The sequence below is a fragment of the Bos indicus genome, chromosome 7 (genome assembly GCF_029378745.1).
Source record: "Bos indicus isolate NIAB-ARS_2022 breed Sahiwal x Tharparkar chromosome 7, NIAB-ARS_B.indTharparkar_mat_pri_1.0, whole genome shotgun sequence".
Classification (NCBI taxonomy): domain Eukaryota; kingdom Metazoa; phylum Chordata; class Mammalia; order Artiodactyla; family Bovidae; genus Bos; species Bos indicus.
Window position 1 is genome coordinate 6,258,595 of NC_091766.1, and position 24,506 is coordinate 6,283,100.

The window sequence follows — 24,506 nt, forward strand, 5'->3', positions numbered from 1 at the left end:
AGGGTGGTATCATCTGCATATCTGAAGTTATTGATATTTCTCCCAGCAATCTTGATTTCAGCTTGTGCTTCATCCAGCCCAGTGTTTCTCCTGATGTTCTCTGCATATAAGTTAAATAAGCAGGGTGACAATATACAGCCTTGACGTACTCCTTTTGCTATTTGGAACCAGTATGTTGTTCCATGTCCAGTTCTAACTGTTGCTTCCTGACCTGCATACAGGTTTCTTAAGAGGCAAGTCAGGTGGTCTGGTATTCCCATTTCTTTAAGAATTTTCCACAGTTTGTTGTGGTCCACACAGTCAAAGGCTTTGGCATAGTCAATAAAGCAGAAACAGACATTTTTCTGGAATTGTCTTGCTTTTTCCATGATCCAATGGATGTTGGCAATTTGATCTCTGGTTCCTCTGCCTTTTCTAAATCCACCTTGAACATCTGGAATTTCATGGTTCATGTACTGTTGAAGCCTGGCTTGGAGAATTTTGAGCATTATTTTACTAGCCTATGAGATGAGTGCAATTGTGTGGTAGTTTGAGCATTCTTTGGCACTGCCTTTCTTTGGGATTGGAATGAAAACTGACCTTTTCCAGTCCTGTGGCCACTGCTGAGTTTTCCAAATTTGCTGGCATACTGAGTGCAGCACCTTCACAGCATCATCTTTCAGGATTTGAAATAGGTCAACTGGAATTCCATCACCTCCACCAGCTTTGTTCGTAGTGATGCTTCCTAAGGCCCATTTGACTTCACATTCCAGGATGTCTGGCTCGAGGTTGGTAATTACACCATCGTGATTATCTGGGTCATGAAGATCTTTTTTGTACAGTTCTTCTGTGTATTCTCACCACCTCTTCTTAATATCTCTGCTTCTGTTAGGTCCATACCATTTCTGTCCTTTTTTTGAGCCCATCTTTGCATGAAATCTTCCCTTGGAATCTCTAATTTGGACTCTAATGTTCCCTTGGTATCTCTAATTTGGACTCTAAGTGGACTGCCTCAGGGGCAGAGGCTCTGGGTGCAGTAGACCAGGGTATGGCATAAGCCCTCCTGGAGGAGGTTGCCGTTAACCCCACCATAGAGCTGCCAGAACTTACATGGGACTGGGAAATGAACTCTTGGCAGGCACAAACAGAACCCTTGTGCACACCAGGACCGAGGAGAAAGGAGCAATGACCCCACAAGAGACTGACCCAGACTTGCCCGTGAGTGTCCAGGAGTCTCCAGCAGAGGCGTGGGTCGGCGGTGCCCTGCTGCAGGGCTGGGGGTACTGCGTGTAGCAGTGTGGGCATGGGACCTTTTGAAGGAGGTCGCCATTACCTTCATTACCTCCACCATAGTTTGAAGTGAAGTGAAGTGAAGTCGCTCAGTCGTGTCCAAATCTTTGACACCCCATGGACCGTAGCCTACAAGGCTCCTCTGTCCATGGAATTTTCCAGGCAAAAATGCTGGAGTGGGGCACCATTTCCTTCTCCAGGGGATCTTCCCAAGCCAGGGATCGAACCCGGGTTGCCCGCTTTGCAGACAGACGCTTTACTGTCTGAGCCACCAGGGAGGCCCCTAGTTTGGCCCCAGGTAAATAACAGGGAGGGAACACAGCCCCACCCATCAACAGAAAATTGGATTAAAGATTTACTGAACATGGCCCTGCCCATCAGAACAAAACAATTTCCCCTCAATCACTCTCTCCCATCAGGAAGCTTCCATAAGCCTCTTACCTTTCTCCATCAGAGGGCAGACAGACTGAAAACCATAATCACAGGAAACTAACCAATCTAATCACATGGACCACAGCCTTGTCTAATTCAGTGAAACTATGAGCCATGCCGTGTAGGGCCACCCAAGACGGACAGGTCACGGTGGAGAGTTCTGACAAAATGTGTTCCACTGGAGAAGGGAATGGCAAACCACTTCAGTATTCTTGCCTTGAGAACCCCATGAACGGTATGAAAAGGCAAAAAGATAGGTCACTGAAAGATGAACTCCCCAGGTTGGTAGGTGCCCAATATGCTACTGGAAATCAGTGGAGAAATAACTCCAGAAAGAATGAAAAGATGGAGCCAAAGCAAAAACAACACACTGCTGTGTATGTGACTGGTGATGGAAGTAAAGCCCGATGCTGTAAAGAGCAATATTGCGTAGGAACCTGGAATGTTAGGTCCATGAATCAAGGCAATTGGAAGTGGTCAAACAGGAGATGGCAAGAGTGAACATCAACATTCTAGGAATCAGCGAACTAAAATGGACTGGAATGGGTGAGTTTAACTCGGATGACCATTATATCTACTACTGTGGGCAAGAATCCCTTAGAAGAAATGGAGTAGCCATCATAGTCAACAAAAGAGTCCGAAATGCAGTACTTGGATGCAATCTCAAAAATGACAGAATGATCTCTGTTCGTTTTCAAGGCAAACCATTCAACACCACAGTAATCCAAGCCTATACCCCAACCAGTAATGATGAAGAAGCTGAAGTTGAATGGTTCTTTGAAGACTACAAGACCTTCTAGAATGAACACCTGAGAAAGATGTCCTTTTAATTAGAGGGGACTGGAATGCAAAAGTAGGAAGGCAAGAAACACCTGGAGTAACAGGCAAATTCGGCCTTGGAGTACAGAATGAAGGAAGGCAAAGGCTAATAGAGTTTTGCCAAGAGAATGCACTGGTCATAGCAAACACCCTCTTTCAACAACACAAGAGAAGACACTACACATGGACATCACCAGATGGTCAACACTGAAATCAGACTGATTATATTCTTTGCATTCAAAGATGGAGAAGCTCTATGCAGTCATCAAAAACAAGACTGGGAGCTGACTGTGGCACAGACCATGAACTCCATATTGCCAAATTCAGACTTAAATTGAAGAAAGTAGATGGCAACCCATTCCAGTGTTCTTGCCTGGAGAATCCTGTGGACGGAGGAGCCTGTTGGGCTGCTGTCCATGGGGTCACACAGAGTCGGACACAACTGAAGCGACTTAGCATGCATGCATGCACTGGAGAAGGAAATGGCAACCCACTCCAGTATTCTTGCTTGGAGAATCCCAGGGATGGAGGAGACTGGTGGGCTGCCGTCTATGGGGTTGCACAGAATCGGACACGACTGAATCGACTTAGCAGTAGTAACAGCAGCAGCAGGGAGAACCACTAGACCATTCAGGTATGACCTAAATCAAATCCCTTATAATTATACAGTGGAAGTGAGAAATAGTTTCAAGGGATTAGATCTGATAGATAGAGTGCCTGAAGAACTATGGATGGAGGTTCATGACACTGTACAAGAGGCAGGGATCAAGACCATCCCCAAGGAAAAGAAATGCAAAAAAGGCAAAATGGTTGTCTGAGGAGGCCTTTGTGTACAGCACATCTCAATTTGGAGTAGCCACATTTCAAGTGCTCGATAGCAACATATAGCTGGTGGTCACCATATTGGACAGCAGAGCTTATAAACTACCAATATTACTCACATGTTAACAAGTACCAATTACTTTTATTACTTCATTGTAGAACAATTAATAGCTATTAATTATTTGGTACTTACTATGTACCAACAAACTGGAAAATTCTTAAAGAAATGGCAATACCAGACCACCTGACCTGTCTCCTGAGAAATATGTATGCAGGTCAAGAAGCAATAGTTAGAACAGAACATAAATAACATAACATATCAAAGTTTGCAGGGTGTCGGTAAAGCAGTGCTCAAAGGGAAATTTATAGCACTAAAAATGACTGTATTAAATACTATGAAAGGTCTCAAATCTTAAGGTCAGAAAGAACTATCAAGGTTATCTAATCTTCAAAACTCTAAGTTTTGAAGTCCCTTATGGCACCCTCTCAAGTGGTGGTGTACTTCAGCCTCATTTCAGGGAACACCTCTTATAAACACAATGTGCCATCTTTGACTGCTCTGGTCTCAGCCTTCCTTTGCCAACAGGGCAGGTATTTGTTACCTTTGAGCCTGAAGCTGAATACACAACCTTCTTTGCTTCATCCACACGAAGGCTCCAGGTCTGAGATTCAGTGGGATCTTTTGAACCTCCATCCCAAATGGTGAATTTCTCCTGGCCAGACAGTAAGTCCCACAAGCGCAAGGTCTGGTCTTTCGAGGCAGAGATGGCATGTGTCCCTTGGGCAAACACTTCCACACACCTCACCTCTCCTGCAACAGACCAGGGTGGAGGAGAGCACATTAGCTGGGAACATTTCGACCTTCTGACTACTAAAACATCTATGGGCTTGGAAATCCCTGGTTTACCAAAGAAGAGATGTACAGATTAGAACACGTCTGAATTACAAATAATGGAATGTGGGGACTTTTCTGGTGGTCCAGAGGTTACGGGTTTGCCTGCTAACGCAGGGGACACAGGTTCGATCCCTGGTCCAGGAGGATTCCACATGTGGAGGAGCAACTCAGCCTGTGAGTCGCAACTACTGAGGCCTCACTCTAGAGCCCGTGAGCGGCAACTACCGAGTCCTGGCACCACAGCTCCTGAGGCCTGTGTGCCTTCAGGCCCGTGCTCTGCCGTAAGAGTAGCCCCCGCTCACCGCAACAAGAGGAAACGCCTGCACAGCAACGAAGACCCAGTACAGCCAAAAATAAATGCATGCATACATGAACACATCAGAAACCATAACGGAATGTGGCAAAACTAAACTGAATGAAACAACCGGTTGGGATTAAATCATTTGCCCAAATGTTGACTCGCTAATAAACAGATCATTGAAATGTATAAAAGTTCATCATCTAGGGAGTATTTAAAGTTAATAAACTAACAAAAAAACCGAAGTGAGATTATAGAAAATGTCATACTCGTGGAGAGATATTTTTCTAGGAAAAACATGAAATCTGCAAGACATAAAGGGGAAAAATTGACCGATTGGATTGCATAAAAATGTAAAACTTCAGAAGGATAAACTTGAAAGATATCACACACTGGGAGAAAATATTTGCAGTCCATAACAGATAAGTGAAGACCCTCCCTAATAAACAAATAGCTCTTACAAATAAGCAAGAAAAATACAAATAACCTACTCACAAACGGGACAAAGAATATAAACAAGAAATTTACAGAAACAGTACAAGTGAACAATAAGCATTTGAAAGTGATACTCAACCTCACTAGTAACCACAAAAATCCATCATGAAATACCAGTACTATTATTATCCATTGTATTGGCAAAAATTTGATGGATTGCTTGCTGGAGTGCTGGCAGAGATACAAGAAATCAGTTATTCTTATACTCCACTAATGAGAGTATGCTGCTGCTAAGTCGCTTCAGCCATGTCCAACTCTGTGCGACCCCAAAGACCGCAGCCCATCAGGTTACCCTGTCCCTGGGATTCTCCAGGCAAGAACAATGGAGTGGGTTGCCATTTCCTTCTCCAATTAGAGTATAAGTTGATAAAAAACTTGCAAAGATGTAACTTGGTGACATTTTTTTAAAGTTAAAATGTGCAACCTCTTGGTTTTGATAATATACTATAGTTGTACAAGGCATTGCTAGTCTGGGAAGGTGTATAAAAGTACATGGGAACTCTTTGTACTATTTCAAAAGTTTTTCTGAGTCTATAGATTTTTTTTAGTACAAGAAGCTAAGAAAAAGAGAGAAAACATGAAAAATGTGCATACGATTTGACTAAGAAATCCCACTCCTAGAAATGGTGTCTTACAGAAATAATAGCGTAAGTGTGTGAAGATGGATAAGGACTTTAATTGCAATATTGTCTAAATAAAACAAAACAAAAAAAAAAACTGAGGACTTAACTGGTGGCCCAGTGGCTAAGACTCCGATCTCCCAAAACTGGGGGCTCGGGTTCAATCAATCCCTGGTCAGAGAATTAGACTCCACATGCTAAAAATTCCACCCAGTGCAGTCAAATAAATTAATGTATATTTTTAATGTTCAAAATGGATGGAGGGGGTACCCTGAGGGCACAGAAGCCATTCTAATTTTTATTAAAGAAAACACCCAAAGGGAAAAACACGTGCAGTCACACACACTGAAGTCGATCGGGTTCTGGGATCTCTCAGGTGTGGGGGGATTTAAAGGGCTGATCCAGCCCCAAAGCTTCAGGGTCCTGGTTAAACTGTCTCCAAAAGAGAACCTCGTTTCAAGGTTTTTTCTTGTTTAATCTTTCCTCTTTAACAGCAGCCTGAAAGAAGATAATTCTCTTTTTCCACTAGAAATATAAAACTGAAAAGCCCATCCTGGAACTCCCCTGGTGGTCTGTGGCTAAGACTCCATGCTCCCAGTGCAGGGGGCCAGGATTCGATCCCTTGTCCAGGAACCAGATCCCACATGCTGCAATGAAGGTCAAAGATCTTGTGTGCCTCAACTGAGACCCGACGCAGCAAAATAAATTAACAAACAAATATTTAAAAAACCAAAAACAACCTATGAAAAGAGAGTTGGTTAAATAATATGGTGTGTGTTAATTGCTCAGTCACGTCTGACTTTTTGGGACCCCATGGACTGTAGCCCACCAGGCTCCTCAGTCCATAGAATTCTCCAGGCAAGAGTACTGGAGGGGATAGTCATTCCCTTCTTCAGGAGATCTTCCCCACCTAGAGATCAAAGCCAGGTCTCCTGCACTGCAGGCAGATTCTTTACCATCTGAGCTACCAGGGAAGCCCAAATAATATGGTACACCCGTATAAAGAATATTATGCAAGAATTAAAAATAATAAGAAGGAAGGAGATATATATATATGCCCTGGAGAAGGAAATGGCAACCCACAACAGTATTCTTGCTGGGAAAATGCCATGGACTGACCACACACACACACACACACACATATATACATATATGCACTGACCTGACCATAATAGTCATTATTACTACAATAGCCAATATTTACTGAGTGCTTTCTATGTGCCAAGCATAGCTGTTAACATGCATTAAACTCCTTTAATCTCATAACAACTCTTTGAGATAATATTATTATCACATTGGGTTTCCCTTGTGACTCAGGTGGTAAAGAATCCACCTGCAATGCGAGAGACCTTGGTTCAATTCCTAGGTCAGGAAGATCCACTGGAGAAGGGGATGGCTACCCACTCCAGTATTCTGGCCTGGAGAATTCCATAGACTGCATAGTCCATGGTGTCAAAAAGAGTTGGGCATGACTGAGTGACTCACTTTCATATTGTATAGATGGGGAAACTGAGTCATAGCCTAGGATGGTAACTTATGCAAAGCCACATGGCTAATAAGTAACTGAGCCAGGATCTCAGCCAGGAGCCCAGACTCTCAATCTCTACAAAACATTGATACAATCTATTGGGCTTCCTTGGTGGCTCAGATGGTAAAGAATCTGCCTGGAGACCTGGGTTCGATCCCTGGGCCAGGAAGATTCCCCTGGAGAAGGGAAAGGCAACCCACTCCAGTATTCTTGCCTGGAGAATTCCATGAGCAGAGAAGCCTGGTGGGCTACAGTCCATGGGGTTGCAAAGAGTCAGACACGACTGAGAGACTAACACACGTACATTGTGACAAAAGCAAGCTGCAGCCCAGTGTATAAAACAGCACGATGTGATTTTTGACAGGAGCTCAAAAGACAGAGCTATGTCTGCATAAGCCTAGAGAAAAAATTGCTAATGGCATATAACAGAGTGTGTGCACTGATCACTTTTGGGGGAACACTGAAGGATCGAGGGAGAGTAAAGGAAGGGCATTTTGTTTTAGAATTCACATGGCACCAGTATTTGGAATGATTTTTATTACTTGAGATTGGGGTAGTTTTCAACCAGAGTTTTTATAAATAATAACACTTTATAATACTTCCCATACATAGGCCATTATATTGCTGTTAAAATGAATTAGTGGACCCCCTTGGTTGTCTAGTGGTTAAGAATCCACCTGCCAGTGCAGAAAACACAAGTTCAGTCCCTGGTCGAGGAAGACTCCACGTGTCACAGAGCAACTGAGTCCACACGCCACAGCTACTGAAGCCCTCGCGCCCTAGAACCTGTGATCTCCAACAAGAGACGCCACTGCAGTGAAGAGCCTGCATATCGCAATGTAGATTAGCCCCTGATCACTACAGCTAGAGAAAGCCCATGAGCAGCAACAAAGACCCAGCACAGCCAAAAAGAAAATGAATAAAAATGAGCTAGAGATATATACATGATATAAAAAGAGGCAAAAAAAAAAAACAGGTTGCACAAGTTTATATGTCTATATATAACCATATATATCACACAGATATAATAACCAAGAAGAGAGATAAGAGTAGAGTGTTGTGAAATATTTAGAAAATGATGCGTTTTGAGTATTTATTACCTTGTTTCAATAGAATTGATTAATCGTATGTTTCTATAATCTAACATTTAAGAATGGCTGTTTGAACATAGGGAACAGACTAGTGACTGCCAAAGAAGAGAAGGAGTAGGGAAGGGATGGCGGAGAAAGCGATGGCACCCCACTCCAGTACTCTTGCCTAGAGAATCACATGGGCGGAGGAGCCTGGTAGGCTGCAGTCCATGGGGTCGCTAAGAGTCAGACATGACTGAGTGACTTCACTTTCACTTTTCACTTTCACGCATTGGAGAAGGCAATGGCAACCCACTCCAGTGTTCTTGCCTGGAGAATCCCAGGGATGGGGGAGCCTGGTGGGCTGCCGTCTATGGGGTCGCACAGAGTCAGACACGACTGAAGCGACTTAGCAGTAGCAGCAGCAGGGAAGGGACGGACTGGGAGTTTGGGATTAGTAGATGCCAACTGTTTACATACAGAATGGATAAACAACAAGGTCCTACTGTAGAGCATAGAAAACACTTTTCAATTTCCTGGGATAAACCACAATGGAAAAGAATGTAAACAAGAACACATATATGTGTATAACTGAGTCACTCTGCTGTACAGCAGAAATTAACACAACTTTGTAAATCAACTATACTTCAATAAAAAAAAATTTTTTTTAAGAAAAAGAATGACCACCTCTCCTAATTCTTGAAAATTTCACAGTTGACTCTCAGAAGCCAGTACAAAAGACCTCTAGCACCCTACCATGTGATGGGAAACTTTTACTTTTCCTATTACTTAGGTCTACAGTGTTTTCAGGGCTTTCCTGGTGGCTCAGATGGTAAAGAATCTTCCTGCAATGCAGGAGACCCGGGTTCGATCCCTGGGTTGGGAAGATACCCTGGAGAAGAGAATGGCAATCCACTCCAGTATTCTGGCCTGGAGAATTCCATGGACAGAAGAGCCTTGTGGGGCTACAGTCTGTGGGGTCGCAAAACGCTGGATATGACTGAACAACTAACACACACACACAGTGTTTTTGTTTTTTTTTCAGTAAGTTGATTACTGAGTTTTTCTGATTACAAATAATAAGAGTTTGAAGACTTTAAAAAATGAATCAAGGTCGCCATGAGTCAGCTACTGTACAGAGATTGAATCATCCTCTGGAAAAATAGCCATCCTGATGAAAATAATAAAATAAAGAGACTCATTTGTCAATACTCTATCAGTACGTACTCCACTGCAACCCCTTAGACAAAAAGAATAAAATTCAAGTATCTAATGCTGAGAACTTTGGGGTTAGGGAGTGTTTTAATCTGTTGCAGCCTGTTTGGAAAGCAATATGATGACACTTCTCAAAACCTATAGGAATGTTCATACCTTCCAAGTCAAGAGTGCCACTCACTGGAAATATTAAACAGAATGAAAAAAATACTGACCAAGAGTTAAAACAGATTCATCCCAGTATCATCCAAATAGAAGATAACTAGAAATAGCCTGAGTGAAGTGAGTGAGTGAAGCTGCTCAGTCGTGTCCGACTCTTTGCGACCCCACGGACTGTAGCCTAACCAGGTTCCTCCGTCCATGGGATTTTCCAGGCAAGAATACCGCAGTGGGTTGTCATTTCCTTTTCCAGGAGATCTTCCCGACCCAGGGATCAAACCCAGGTCTTCCATATTGTAGGCAGACGCTTTACGGTCTGAGCCACCAGGGAAGATCCAAAAAAAAAAAAAAAAGCCTAAATAGCCACAAAATGTTTAAATAATTTTAAACATTTAACAAATTCTGGAATATGATCTATTAAGATAAATGAAATATTTTTAGTGCATTTAAACAGTATAAAGATGATGATACAATGAATCAGAGTAGCATTATTCACAACAGCCCCAAATTGGGAACAGTGTAAATGTCCTTCAAGTGACGAATGGTTGAAAACCTGTCGCTTGCATACAAGGGAATACGATTCAGCAATGCAAGCGAACAAACTATCTATGCTTGTAACGATACAAATGAACTGCGAACGTGTTAAGTGGCGAGAAAGAAAACTGACGCACAAGATCACATAGTATACAATTTCACGTATAAGAAATGCCCCAAAAGCACAAATCTACAGCCTCAGAAAGCACATGAGTGCTTGCCACGGGGCTGGAGCGCCCACTCACACTGTGTGTCAGTCGCTCAGTCGTGCCCGACTCTTCACGACCCCATGGACTGTCGCCCCATCAGGCCTCTCTGTCCATGGGATTCTACTGGGGTGGGGTGCCATTCCCTTTTCCAGGGGATCTTCCTGACCCGGGGATTAAACCCAGGTCTCCCGCATTGCAGGCAGACTCTACCGTTTGAGCCACCGGGGAAGTGCCCACTCACAGAGGTGAGCTAAATAAGCTATTGTTTGAAGCTACTGTGTTTGGGGTGATCTTGATTTTGCATTTTCCTTTTTCGTATTCTTTTCCATCACGGTTTATCACAGGACACTGAATATAGTTCCTATGCTATAGAATAGAATCTTGCTGTTTATCCTTTCTCTACACACACGTTTGCATCTCCTCACCCCAAACTCCCGTCCAGCCCTTTCCCAGCCCCACCCTTGGCAACCACGTCTGTTCTCTTTGCTGTGAGTCTGTTTCTATTTTGTATATAAGTTCATTTGTATCATATTTTAGATTCTACATATGAGTGATACAATACAGAATTTGTCTTTTTTCTGACTTAGTGTGATAATCTCTAGGTCCATGTGTGTAGCTGCAAATGGCATTATTTCATTCTTTTTGTGGCTAATATTCATATATATTGTATATATTACATCTTTGTCTATTAATCCATTGATGGTTGCTTCCAAGTCTTGGCTATTTTAAATACTGCTGCTATGAACACAGGGAGGCAGGTATCTTTTCAAATTATGGTACAGATATATGCCCAGGTATAGGATTCCTGGATCATACGGCAACAATCTTTAGTTTTTTGAGGAACCTCCTTACTATTCTCCACAGTGGCTGTTCTGATTTGCATTCTTGTTTGGGGTTTTTGTTACATGGCTGTAGCTAGCTGATGCAGGAACAAAGACCACAGTTTTTATACAGAGAAGTGAATTGGTGGGAAATGGACCCTGAAAACTGGCTGATCACTGCAGGACTCTAGGAGGAGCCTGATCGTCAGCCCCATTTTCCAAGCCTCACCTGTGTGTCCAGGAAGGATGTGGATCACCTGCTGTTCCTCCATGTCCCACACAGCCACCATGCCCTCCTGCGTGCCAACCAGCAGCAGCTTCTCCTCCAGGCTCCATGCCATGGCAGTGATGCCTGCAGCCACACAGAAACAAGAGCTCATGGGTCTGAGTTCTCAGCCATGAAATACTCCCCCACTTTGCAGATAAGGAAATTGAGGCACAGAATCAGTTCCTTGTCCAGAGTCACACATCTAGAAGTGGCAGAGCTGGGATTTTAAAACCAGCACTGTCAGACGCCAGATGCAGACTCTGAGCTGCTCTGAGGCAGGAAGATGGGCTAAACCACTCTTCATTCGTAAGTGTCTCTAGTTCAGCGATTCCTACCCAGGGGTGATTCTGCCCCACACGCCCAGGGCACACTGGGAAATGTCTGGAGAAATTTCTGGTCATTACAACTGGGGTGTCCACGTGCTCAGTCACTCAGTTGTGTCCGACTCTGTCCCCATGGACTGTGGCCCACCAGGCTCCTCTGTCCATGGGATTCTCCAGGCAAGAATACTGGAGTGGGTAGCCATTCCCTTTCCCAGGGGAATCTTCCCAACCCAGGGGTCAAACCCGCATCTCTTGTGTCTCCTGTATTGATTGGCAGGCGGGTTCTTTACTGCTGAGCCACCAGGAAAGCCAAGATGGTGGGGGAGGTGTTAAAGTCAGAGTCCAGGTCTGAGAATCCAGGATTGTATTTCCACCTCACTGGGACAGGATATGAGGAGGTGGGATTTTTCTCTTCTTTCCTTATTTTTTTATTTTTATTTTTTTAATTTGTGATCACTCACGAACTGTGTCACCTTGGAAATGAGAACTCAAACTTTTCATCTTAAAAACAAAGCAACTGGGAATTCCCTGGAGGCCCAGTGGTTAGGACTCCACACTTTCATTGCCGAGGATGCAGGTTCGATCCCTGGTTAGGAAACTAAGATCCTGCAAGCCACATGGTACATCCATAAATAAATAAAAATGAAGAAACTGAAGCCCAGAGTGGGTAGGAAGCTTCCCAACCTCAACATGTCGTGTGTGTGTATGTGTTAAATTGCTTCAGTGGTGTCCGACTCTTTGCGACCCTGTGGACTGTAGCCCACCAGGCTTCTCGGTCCGTGGGATTCTCCAGGCAAGAATACTGGAGTGGATTCCCATGTTCTCCTCCAGGGGATCTTCCCGACCCAGGGATCAAACCCACGTTTCTTATGTCTCCTGCACTGGCAGGCAGATTCTTTACCACCAGCACCACCGGGCGACATGACTAGAGCTCATGCAACTGGCACAGTGGGTCTGAAACACAAGACATTTTCCTACTGAGATGAGAAAAACCAAAAAACGTGTGCGCTGTGACTGCCTTTCCTTATGCTTGGACAGATCTCACCAATCAATCACCACGCTCTGTGATCGGCCCCACCCCCTACAGTAGCCATTCTATTGATATCATGCTTCTTTTTGTAATAAAATCCACAGCCCACACGTTTCGTTGAGTATGTAGCTACCCAGACTAAGAGCGTATTTCCCAGGCTCCCTTATAATCAAAGATGGCCATGTTCTCTCCAGTGAAACAGGAGCAAAAGTGACAAGTTCTGCTTCAAGGTTGTGTCCTCGAAGGGAAGGGGACTGCCGTCTACTTCTTCCCTCTTCCCCGGCTGGAATGCCGCTGTGATGGCAAGGGCTGGAGCAGCCATTTTGGGCCATTAAATGCAAACCTCACACTGAAAATGGCAGAGCAAAAAGTTTGAAAATGTCTGAGTCCCTGACAACCTGAAGACACCGTATTACCTTTATTTATGCATGGACCGTTGTGTGTGAGACAAATGAAGTTCTTTTTTATTTCAGCCATTGCTATGTTGGCTTTTGTTACAGCATCAGAATCAGTATCGTAATAAATGTACATTCTTTCCTGTTAGACTCAGTCTTATAATCCTTCTCAACACAGTATTCTGGTAGCTGTCCCTAAATCATTTTTTTTTTCCATGCATTGTATCAAGTGTCTCTTAGAATTTCTCTTTTTGAAGCTCTGTGCCTTGAGAGTGTAGCTTTCCCTACAAGACCCTGTGGCACAGAAAAGGCACAAGTTATAATGGCTGGTATTTGAACAACAAGCCATTTGTGTTCAGTAGCCTCATGATTAATGTGAGGCTGTGGGTGGGCAGATAAAGGGCTGGATGCGTGGTGGTGGGCTGGTGGGTAAGTGGACAGGCAGATGACTGGCCGCACGAGTGGGTTAGTGAACGGATGGGTATTAGAAGGGTAGATGAATTTGATAGGTGGGTGGGTGAGTTGATGAATGGCTGAGTGTCTGGATGGGAGGAGGGGTATTTGAGCAAATAGAAGGTGGCAATTTGGGGAAAATGAAAGGTAAGTGGTGTGGATAGAATGGTGAAAGGAAGGATGACTATTGGAAATATGGACAACTGATGGTGGATGGATGGGCAGATGGGTGGAAAGGAAGAAGGGAAGGAAGGATGGAAGGACATACAGATGGATAGATGAAAGGAAGGAAGGGCAGATGGAGGGAGGGGTGGATGAATGGAAAGACGGATGGATAGCTGAGTGGTTAGAAGAAAGGAAGAGAGGGAGGGAAGGAGTTTGGATGGATGGAAAGGCAGACAAATGGAAGGAAGAGAGGGATGATGGGTGGACGGACAGAAAGATGGGTTGGAAATGGATGGAGAGAACAAAACCCTCTCATCCTGACATTCTGGTGTCTCATGGAGAACCTAAAAGTCCCACCAGCCTCTCCAGGGCCAGGCAGGAGCCAGTCTTCAGTTTCCAAACTTACTAGCATGAGGCTGTAAAATCACAGAAGCTATGGTGAGATGGGCACCGAACTCTTAGTGACGAGACCCCAGAGGCAGTCAGCATCTGCTTGCTCTGGGCTCAATAGCCGTATTTACACTAGTCGTCTACAGTCCCTGGGGGACAGATGGAGTCAAGTCAGCATGAGACAGCAGGGCCAGGCCCAGCTGGCACCCTTGGGGCTTCCCAACTGGCAGAGGGGAGCCCCAGAGAGCTGCCTGCAACCACTGCCCCCAGGCAGACAGGGACTGCGCTGGGGACACCTACCTTTGTGACAGCCGCTGAGGGTTGCCCGCAGGGGCCCTCCAGGGGGCTGGAGGAATCCTCCAAGGGGCACCAGCACAGGCTGTGGGCACATCCGGAACCAGCTCTGTGCCTGTTGGCACAGCTGTCCCACCAGCCTGGGATGTGAAGTGCTGAAGAAATGGAGTCTGGCCAGGAGTTCTGTGTACAGGATGCTTCTCTCTGCAACAGAGGGGACGCTGGTTGAGGGGAGGGGCCCTGCTCCCCCAGCTGGAGCCCTCCCCGCTTCTGCCTCCATTTCTGTTCTCTCCACCCACTCGCCCCTACTTCAAGTGCACCAGGAGGATCCCCACCTCACATCCTAGACCTTGGGTTTCCTGAAAACAAAGACAATGCCTGTCTTGCTTATGGCTACGTTCTGAATGCCAAGTGTGTAAGTCACTCAGTCGTGTCCTATGCTTTGTGACCCCATGGATTGTAGCCCACCAGGCTCCTCTGTCCTTGGAATTCTCCAAGCAAGAACCCTGGAGTGGGTAGTCATTCCCTTCCCCAGGGGATCTTCCTGACCCAGGGATTGAACCCTGGTCTCCTACACTGCAGGCAGATTCTTTACTGTCTGAGCCTACAGGGAAACCCAGGCACCCAACCAATGTGTAGGATCATTTCACCAGCAGTTCATAGTTACTAAGTGGGTTAGTGCCCTGTGGCTGCTGGAAACAAGACAACTTGGGGGGATTCAAACAACAGAACCTTCTTCTCTCACAGTTCTGGGGGCCAGAAGTCTGAAATCAAGGTGTGGCCAAGGCTGTGCTCCCTCCAGAGGTTTTGGGGGAGCATCCTTCCCTGCCTCTTTCAGCTTCTGGGGGCTCCAGGCATCTTTGGCTTGTGGCCACATCACTTCAACTTCCTTTTTTTATTATTTAAAATATTTCTTTCTTTCTTTTGGCTGCACTGGGTCTTGGTTGCTGTGGGCTCTCTCTAGTTGCAGCAAACAGGGGCGACTCTTGGTTGCAGTGCACAGGCTTCTGTGTGGTGGTTCTCTGTCGCAGAGCACAGTCTCCAGGTGCCAGGGCTACAGAAGTTGTGCTTTGTGGGGTTAGCAGCTCTGTGGCATGTGGGATCTTCCTGGACCAGGGACTGAACCCACGTGCCCTGCATTGGCAGGAGGATTCTTATCCACTGTACTACCAGGGAAGTCCTCAATTTCTTTTTTTTATTTTTAATTTTTTATGCAATTTAAAAAGGTTACACTCTATTTACACTTATTACAAGATATTAGCCATATTTCCCATGTTGTACAATACATCCTTGTAGTCTATCTTACTCCCCCCCTCCTATTTTGCCCCCTCCATTCCCTCTAGGGCTTCCGTAGTAGCTCAGCTGGTAAAGAATCCACGTGCAATGCAGGAGATCTGTGTTTGACCCCTGCGTTGGGAGGATCCCCTAGAGAAGGGAACACCTTCTGGAGAACACCACTCCAGTATTCTGGCCTGGAGAATTCCATGGACTGTACAGTCCATGGGGTTGCAAAGAGTCAGACACGGCTGAGCGATGTTCACTTCACCATCCCCTCGCCCACTGGTTGCTACTGCTGCTAAGTCGCTTCAGTTGTGTCTGACTCTGTGCGACCCCATAGATGGCAGCCCACCAGGCTCCCCCATCCCTGGGATTCTCCAGGCAAGAACACTGGAGTGGGTTGCTATTTCCTTCTCCAATGCATGAAAGTGAAAAGTGAAAGTGAAGTCGCTCAGTCGTGTCCGACTCTTAGCGACCCCATGGACTGCAGCACACCAGGCTCCTCCATCCATGGGATTTTCCAGGCAAGAGTACTGGAGTGGGGTGCCATTGCCCACTGGTAACCACCAGCTTATTCTTGTGAGTATGCTCCTTTTTTATTATATTCACTAGTTTGTTCTATTAGATTCCACATATGTGATATCATACAGTATTTGTCTTTCTCTGTCTGGCTTATTTCATTTAGCACAATCCCCTATAAGTCCATCCACATGGCTGCAAATGACAAATCTTCATTCTTTTTTATGTCCATTGAATATATGTAGCAAATCTTTATTCATTCATCTGTCCACGGACATTTTAGGTTTCTTTCATATCTGGGCAATTGTAAATAATGCTGCTATGATCACGGGGGCTCATGTATCTTTCAGCGTTTTTGTTCTGTTTTGTTTACCCTGGAATGGAATTACTGGGTCATAAGGTAGCTCTATTTTTCAGTTTTTTTGAGAAACCTCCATACTGTTTTCCACAGTGGTTGCAACAATATTCCCACCAACAGCGTGTATGTGCATCCACCCAATTTCTGCCTGTGTCTTGACATGGCCTTCTCATCTGTGTGTCTCCGCATTTTCCCTTTTTTGGGGGGGTTTCAAATCTCATTCTGCCTTCTTATAAGGACATTTGTGATTGCATTTTGGGCCTGCTTGGAGGATCCAAGATAAACTCTCCATCCTAAGAACCTTAATCACATTTTCTTTCACCATATAAAGTGATAGTTATAGATTCTAGGGATTAGAGCAGGAAATGGCAACCCACTCCAGTATTCTTGCCTGGAGAATCTCATGGACAGAGGAGCCTGGCAGGCTATGGTCCCTAGGGTCGCCAAGAGTTAAATATAACTTAGTGACAACCACCAGGGATTAAGAAATAACTATATTGGGACATCCTTAGTGGTCTATGCCAAAAGCCTTTGACTATATTGACTATGTCAAAGCCTTTGACTGTGTGGATCACAATATACTGTGGAAAATTCTGAAACAGATGGGAATACCAGACCACCTGACCTGCCTCTTGAGAAACCTGTATGCAGGTCAGGAAGCAACAGTTAGAACTGGACATGGAACAACAAACTGGTTCCAAATAGGGAAAGGAGTACGTCAAGGCTGTATATTGTCACCCTGCTTATTTAACTTATATGCAGAGTACATTATGAGAAACGCTGGGCTGGAGGAAGCACAAGCTGGAATCAAGATTGCTGGGATAAATATCAATAACCTCAGATATGCAGATGGGAAGAACTAAAAGAGCCTCTTGATGAAAGTAAAAGAGGAGAGTGAAAAAGTTGGCTTAAAGCTCAACATTCAGCAAACGAAGATCATGGCATCTGGTCCCATCACTTCATGGCAAATAGATGGGGAAACAGTGGAAACAGTGGCTAATTTTATTTTCTGGGCTCCAAAATCACTGCAGATGATGATTGCAGCCATGAAATTAAGACACTAACTCCTTGGAAGGAAAGTTATGACCAACCTAGACAGCATATTAAAAAGCAGAGACATTACTTTGTCAACAAAGGTCCATCTAGTCAAGGCTATGGTTTTTCCTGTGGTCATGTATGGATGTGAGAGTTGGACTATAAAGAAAGCTGAGTGCAGAAGAATTGATGCTTTTGAACTGTGGTGTTGGAGAAGACTCTTGAGAGTCCCTTGGACTGAAAGGAGATCCAACCAGTCCATTTTAAACGAGATCAGTCCTGGGTGTTCATTGGAAAGACTGATGTTGAAGCTGAAACTCTAATACTTTGGCCACCTGCTGCGAAGAGCTGACTCCTTAGAAAAGACCCTGATTCTGGGAAAGACTGAGGGCGGGAGGAGAAGGGGATGACAGAGGATGAGATGGTTGGATGGCATCACCGATTCAATGGACATGGGTTTGGGTGAACCCCGGGAGTTGGTGATGGACAGGGAGGCCTGGCGTGCTTTGATTCATGGGGTCGCAAAGAGTCGGACACGACTGAGCGACTGAACTGAACTGAACTAGTGGTCTAGTGGTTAAGAATCTGCAATGAACAGGACAGAACATAGGTTCCATCTCTGGTTGGGGAACTCAGATCCCACATGCCTCAAAGCAACTAAGCCCATGTACCACAACTACTGAGCTCTCACAACTAGAGAGCCTGTGTGTGGCAACTCCTGAGACTGCATGCCACAATTAGAGAGCCCATGTACGGCAACTGGAAAAGCCCGTGCACAGCAATGAAGACCTGATGCAGCTAAATAAATAAATAAATATGTATTTTAAAAGTAACTACATCTTGGGGAGGGGGCAGTCTAGATGTATCATCACTATCACCCCAAAAACTGAGGCATGGTGAGGTTCAGAAGCGGCAACCCACTTCTGTATTCTTGCTTGGAGAATCCCCACGGACAGAGAAGCCTGGTGGGCTACAGCTGATGGGGTCGCAAAAGAGCTGGACATGACTGAGCGACTTAGCACACACACACGAGGTTTCAGCGGCTTACACAGCTCACAGGAACTGTGGGGCCTGGGGCAAGGGTGGCCACGCCCTGTGCCTGGGTTTGCTGGTGGGTGAAATCGGGTAAGGCCAGGAACAGGAGCAAGTGTCCCACTCACCACAGGCGTAGCAGTTAAGGTGGTGCTAACAAACTTAACTGTTAAGATAAACACTAATGCAATTTTTTTTTTAAGAAAATCAAAAGCATGCCCCCAGATCCATGATGAACAAAATATCAGTCTTTTAAATAAAAACAAACAGGAATGGCACCACGCCAAGTCATCCTGGAGCCTGAGGCAATGGGAGATATCCATAATAGGACTGGTTTCTAGGAGCTTGCTGGGAAGTACTGGAATGTTGTGAGAATGCACGGTTGCTCAGCTGCACCATCTGGTGGCAACATTTCTCTCTACACCTTCTCCTTGCACCGGGCAGCCACAGGTTGTCAGTCAAGGAGCGCTGCAAAGAACATACTGTGATTTGAGCTTTGAAATCTTTTCTTAAACTGGCCCAAGGGTATTTTCCTGGGAAATCAGTCCCTTTGAGGTTTAAAACCTCTGGTGAGCATGAATGCAAGAAGAGGAAAGCAAAAGCATCATCCACTTGGGTGGGATCCTGCTGCTGCTGCTAAGTCACTTCAGTTGTGTCCGACTCTGTGCGACCCCATAGATGGCAGCCCCTCAGGCTACCCCGTCCCTGGGATTCTCCAGGCAAGAACACTGGAGCGGGTTGCCATTTCCTTCTCCAATGCATGAAAGTGAAAAGTGAAAGTGAAGTCGCTCAGTCGTGTAGACACCACCTTAGCGCTATCCAACATTTTGCAGATGATGAAAGCGGAGGCTCAGGGCAGAAATGGCCCCTCCAAGGCCATTCAGGTCAACAGCATCAGTGCTGTCACATGACAGTAAAAGGCTCCTCGGAAGGCACCATGGGGACAGGCTCTGCGTGAATTGACTTGCAAAGTTTCCCCAGCAGCCCTAGGTGGGAGGGTTCACCAACATCCCCCATTTTGCAGATGGGAAAACTGAAGGCTGCAAGGCACGGGGAGGGGTGAGAGTGAGGGAGGTGACGAGGTAGTAAGGGACTTGAAGGTCACACTGCCAGTAAATGCCAGAGCCCAGATTTAAGTCAACTTGGTGAGACCAATATCCATGCACTTGGACTGATCTATGTAATAGGGGTGGACATTTGGCAGGGAGCAGGGGCAGACAGACTCTTACCTGGAGAATCCCAAGGACAGAGGAGCCTGGTGGGCTACAGCCCATAGGGGTGCAAAGAGTCAGACATGACTGAAGCAGCTTAGCATAGCATAGGGGCAGATAGAGGATGCAAAAGAAAGCCAGAGAAAATAATAACTAAAAAGTTAAGATATGTGGAAGTAGCATGTAGCAATGGAATATGCAGGGGTGTGGGGGCCAGGGGTGTCCAGCCTCAGTGGTAGCCAGGTAGGCTTCTCAGACAACCAGCAGTTGCAGGTATGAATGAACCATGGAAGGAATACAGGAATTAAGCATCCTTATAAAATCACTTGTAAAAACACTCAAATCAAATCCAACTGGGATGGGAATTCCCTGGTGGTCCAGTGGTTAGGACTTGGTGCTTTCAGTGTGAGGGCCAAGGTATCCGTGGTTGGGGAACCAAGATCCCACAACCTATGCAGTGTGGCCAGACAAAAACAAACAAAAAATCCAGTTGGGAAATGTATGATAAAAACCATCACGGGGACTTCCCTGGTGGTCCAGGGGTTAAGAATCCTGCTTGCACAGGACAGGGCTCACGTTCGATCCCTCGGTTGGGGACATAAGGTCCCACATGCTGTCAGGCAGCTAAGCCCACGTGCCACAACTACTGAGCCCCTGCGATGCAACTAGAGAGAAGCCCTCGAGCCACAGCAAAGATCCTGAATGCCACAGCTAAGACCGAACATAGCAGGGGAAAGAAAAGAAAGCACATCCCGGCCACTTCACACTCAATAGGATGGCTTTTTTTTTTTTTTTTTTAATCAGAAAATAACAAGTGTTGTAGAGGATATAGAGAACCTAGCACCTTTGTGTGCTGTTGGTAGGAATGTAAAACGGCACGGCCAGTGTGGGAAAAGAGCTGGCAGCTCCTCAGAAATTAAACACAAAATTACCAAATGATTGAGCAATTCCACATCCAAGTATATATCCAAAAGAACCGAAAGTGGGGTTTCAAGGAGATATTTGTACCCCCATAGTCACAGCAATGACAGAGGATGAGATGGTTGGATGACATCGCTGACTCGATGGACACGAGTTTGAGCAAACTCCGGGAGATGGTGATGAACAGGGAAGCCTGGAGCGCTGCAGTCCATGGAATCGCAAAGTCGGACAAGACTAAGTGACTGAACTGAATGGAACTAATATTCACAGCAGCATTACTTCCAATCGACAAAAGGTAGAAACAACTCAAGAGTCCGTTGAAGAGTTAATGGATGATCAAAGAATGGCCCATCTACACAATGGAACACGAGAGATGCAGGTTGGATCCCTAGGTCAGGAAGATCCCCTGGAGGAGGGCATGGAAACCCACTCCAGTATCCTTGCCTGGAGAATCCCATGGACAGAGGAGCCTGGCAGGCTACAGTCCATAGGGTCACAAAGAGTCAGACACAACTGGACTGACTTAGCACACACATACACACAACGAAACAGTATTCAGCCTTAAAAAGGAAGGATATTCTGACATGGATGAACTGAGGACTGTATGTTAAGTGAAATAAGTACTCACAAAAAGGACAAATATTGCATGAGTCCACTTACATGGGTCCCTAGAATGGTCAAATTCCTAGAGATAGAAAGTAGAAGGGTGAGTGCCAGGGGCTTAGGGAGGGGGAAAAAGGAGCGAGTGTTTAATGAGGACGGAGGTTCAGTTTGAGAGGACGCACAAGTTACGAAGATGAATGGGGTTGATGGTCGTGCAACGGGGTGTGAATGGACTTCATGCTGCTGACCTGGACAATTAAAATGGTTCATTTTATGTTAACGGGCATTTTGCCACACTTTAAAAAAATACAAACAAAATTCCATCCTGGACAGAGTATCACCTGAGGACACAAGAGATCCTTCAAACTCCAGGCCAGAGCGTGGGCCAAACCCTGCTCAACGACTTTCCCTGAGAGCTAAGAATGGTTTTTGTAAAACCATTGATGTTTTTAAATTGATATGCGTAATTAGTGGGATGACAGGAAATGCCAACTTTGAACCCCAGCTGAGCCCTAAATGTTATCTGCCTGATCAAGACTTCCCCTGCTTTCTCATGAGTAGACCTAACTTACAAAAAGCTGTGCTCAGTTATTATCATTATATGCGTTTCATCAATTAAAAAAAAAAATCTGTGGGAACGTTTTCTCCCTTGTTATATTAAATGTCATGGGCTTCCCAGGTGGCGCTAGTGGTAAAGAGCCTGCAGGTTCGATCCCTGGGTCCAGAAGATCCCCTGGAGTAGGAAATGGCTACCCACTCCAGTATTCTTGCCTGGGAAATCCCATAGACAGAGGAGCCTGGTGGGTTACAGTCTATGGGGTTGCAAAGAGTCAGATACGACTGAACACCATCTATCTATACTGTCAACATAATTTCCTCAATTTTGCCTAAAATGTTTCCTATGTGGCCCTTTCTAGAATAAGATACTGGAGGAATTCCCTGGCAGTCCAGTGGTTAGGACTCTGTGACCTCACTGCTGAGGGCCTGGGTTTGATCCCTGGTCTGGGAACTAAGATCCCACAGACTGCATGGCAAGGCTAAAACAATAAACATAAACTTAAAAAAATTTTTTTAAATAGAATACATCGCTGGGCTGAGGTGAGAGGAAGGGCTCTGCCTTGGTAGTTTTTACTCCTAAACTCTCCCAGATTCAATTCAAAGTTCTAGAAGCTGGAGCTAGGAGAAAGCCCTCAGCTATAACAGGAAAGGTGTGTGAGTGACTCAGTGAAGACACTGGGCTTCTAGAAGTGGGTGCAGAGTAGACCGCACCTCCCCCGTCCCGCCGTCTCCGCACCACTCACCCATGCCTCGGAGCTCCACTGCCGGGCGGCACAGCTGGAGAGCTTCCCGGACCAGGCTGACCTCAGGGCAGTCCATGTATGGGGCGCACAGGTCAAAGTCTTCCAGCAGGCCCTCGATGCCCCCAGAGAGGCCCCGGCAGCAAATCCAGGTCATGCTGCCTGTGGGCAGAAGGGGGCGCTGTGGGGAGCCTGCAGCTTCTTTCAGCGCATCGTGGGAGGTGGCTTCTCAGCTCCTTTCTCTGAGGTTCTCACTCGCAGCCTCACTGACATTCGGGGCTGGGTCGTATTCTGTGGTGGGGCCATTAGGTAGGGTGGACGAGCAGTGTCCCTGGTCTCCACCCACTAGATGCCAGGGACGCCTCCCAAGTGATGACCGTCGGAAAGATGCATATTGTCAAGTGTCCCTTAGGAAGCAGAGTCATCCCTGGTTGAGAATGATAGGAATGGATGGATGGATGAGAATGAATGAAGAGATGGATGGATGGATGGGGAGAGAGAGAGAGGGATAGATAGACAGAAAGATGGATGGACGGATAGACAATGGACAGACAGATAGACAGACATAGATGGTAGATGGTCGGGTAGATCCCCTGGAGTAGGAAATGGCAACCTGCTCCAGTATTCCTGCCTGGAAAATTCCATGAACAGAGGAGCCTGTCGGGCTATATAGTCCATGGGGCTGCAAAGAGTCTGACAGACACACCTGAGCAGCTGAGCGTGCACACACACACACACACACACACACACACACACACACGGTAGATTGATAGGCAAATAGGTGGATGGATGGATAGATAGATATAAAGATGATAGATATAATGGTAGAGAGAGAGAAATTTAGGTAGGTTGGTAGGTAGATAGTTATGATAGATATTGGATAGATAAATATAAAGATGATAGATACAGATGGTAGAAGGAGATATGTATGTTAGATGAGATTTTATGTTTATATATATATATATATAGAGAGAGAGAGAGACATGATAGATATGGTAGATTATAGATAGATGCTGATAGATAGGCGGAGAAGGCAATGGCAACCCACTCCAGTGTTCTTGCCTGGAAAATCCCAGGGACGGAGGAGCCTGGTGGGCTGCTGTCTTTGGGGTCACACAGAGTCGGACACAACTGAAGCGACTTAGCAGCAGCAGCAGCAGCAGGTAGATAGGCGATAGATAGATACTAGATAGACAGCCGTATATGGTAGATGAATAGAGATGGTAGGTGATAGATTGACAGGTAGACAGGGTCTCTCTCATTCTAAGGCAGTTTCTCATCCTCTATACTACCAGCTAGCCCTAGATGCCAGCTGCAACCAAAGTATCTCCAGACATCACCTAGGGTCCCTTGGTGGGTGTGTATGTCGGGGCGGTGACGGTGCAGAACCGCCTCTGGTGAGAACTAGTGCTTTAAAAGGTGCCAGAGATTTTAACCTTCACCCTTCCACCTTGTCAGGCTCCAGAAAGTGGGAGCACCAGAGGGTCAGGGACCCACGCAAGCCCCTCCGAGACCTTACCCAGAACCTCCTGCTTCAGCTCCTCGATACGGCTGGCATGGAGCAAGTGGTAGGGTAACTCCTTCAGCTTCCTCAGGTTTGCAACCGTGTCGGAGAACCACAGGGGCTGAGGGGCCACCTGCAGAGGAAGAGAGAGCTGGCAGCCAGGCCACTAAGACACAATCTCATTCATTCACTCCACAAACATGGGCCAGGCCAGGTACCAGGTGACACTGGAGGGACAGTGAC

The 24,506-nt window shown here is 45.8% G+C and overlaps 1 protein-coding gene across 4 annotated transcripts in view; it reads right to left on the reverse strand.

Moving 5' to 3' along the window:
• NWD1 (NACHT and WD repeat domain containing 1) overlaps positions 1–24,506 on the reverse strand; it is an 82,040-nt gene that overhangs the window by 23,928 nt on the left and 33,606 nt on the right. For all 4 annotated transcript variants that reach the window (XM_070792588.1, XM_070792590.1, XM_070792586.1 and 1 more), the window contains 5 exons: positions 24,279–24,396; positions 22,763–22,921; positions 14,511–14,708; positions 11,416–11,538; positions 3,945–4,153 (listed from right to left, as the gene is read on the reverse strand). In XM_070792588.1, the coding sequence (XP_070648689.1) occupies positions 3,945–4,153; positions 11,416–11,538; positions 14,511–14,708; positions 22,763–22,921; positions 24,279–24,396 (807 nt within the window). The remainder of the gene's footprint in view (positions 1–3,944; positions 4,154–11,415; positions 11,539–14,510; positions 14,709–22,762; positions 22,922–24,278; positions 24,397–24,506) is intronic.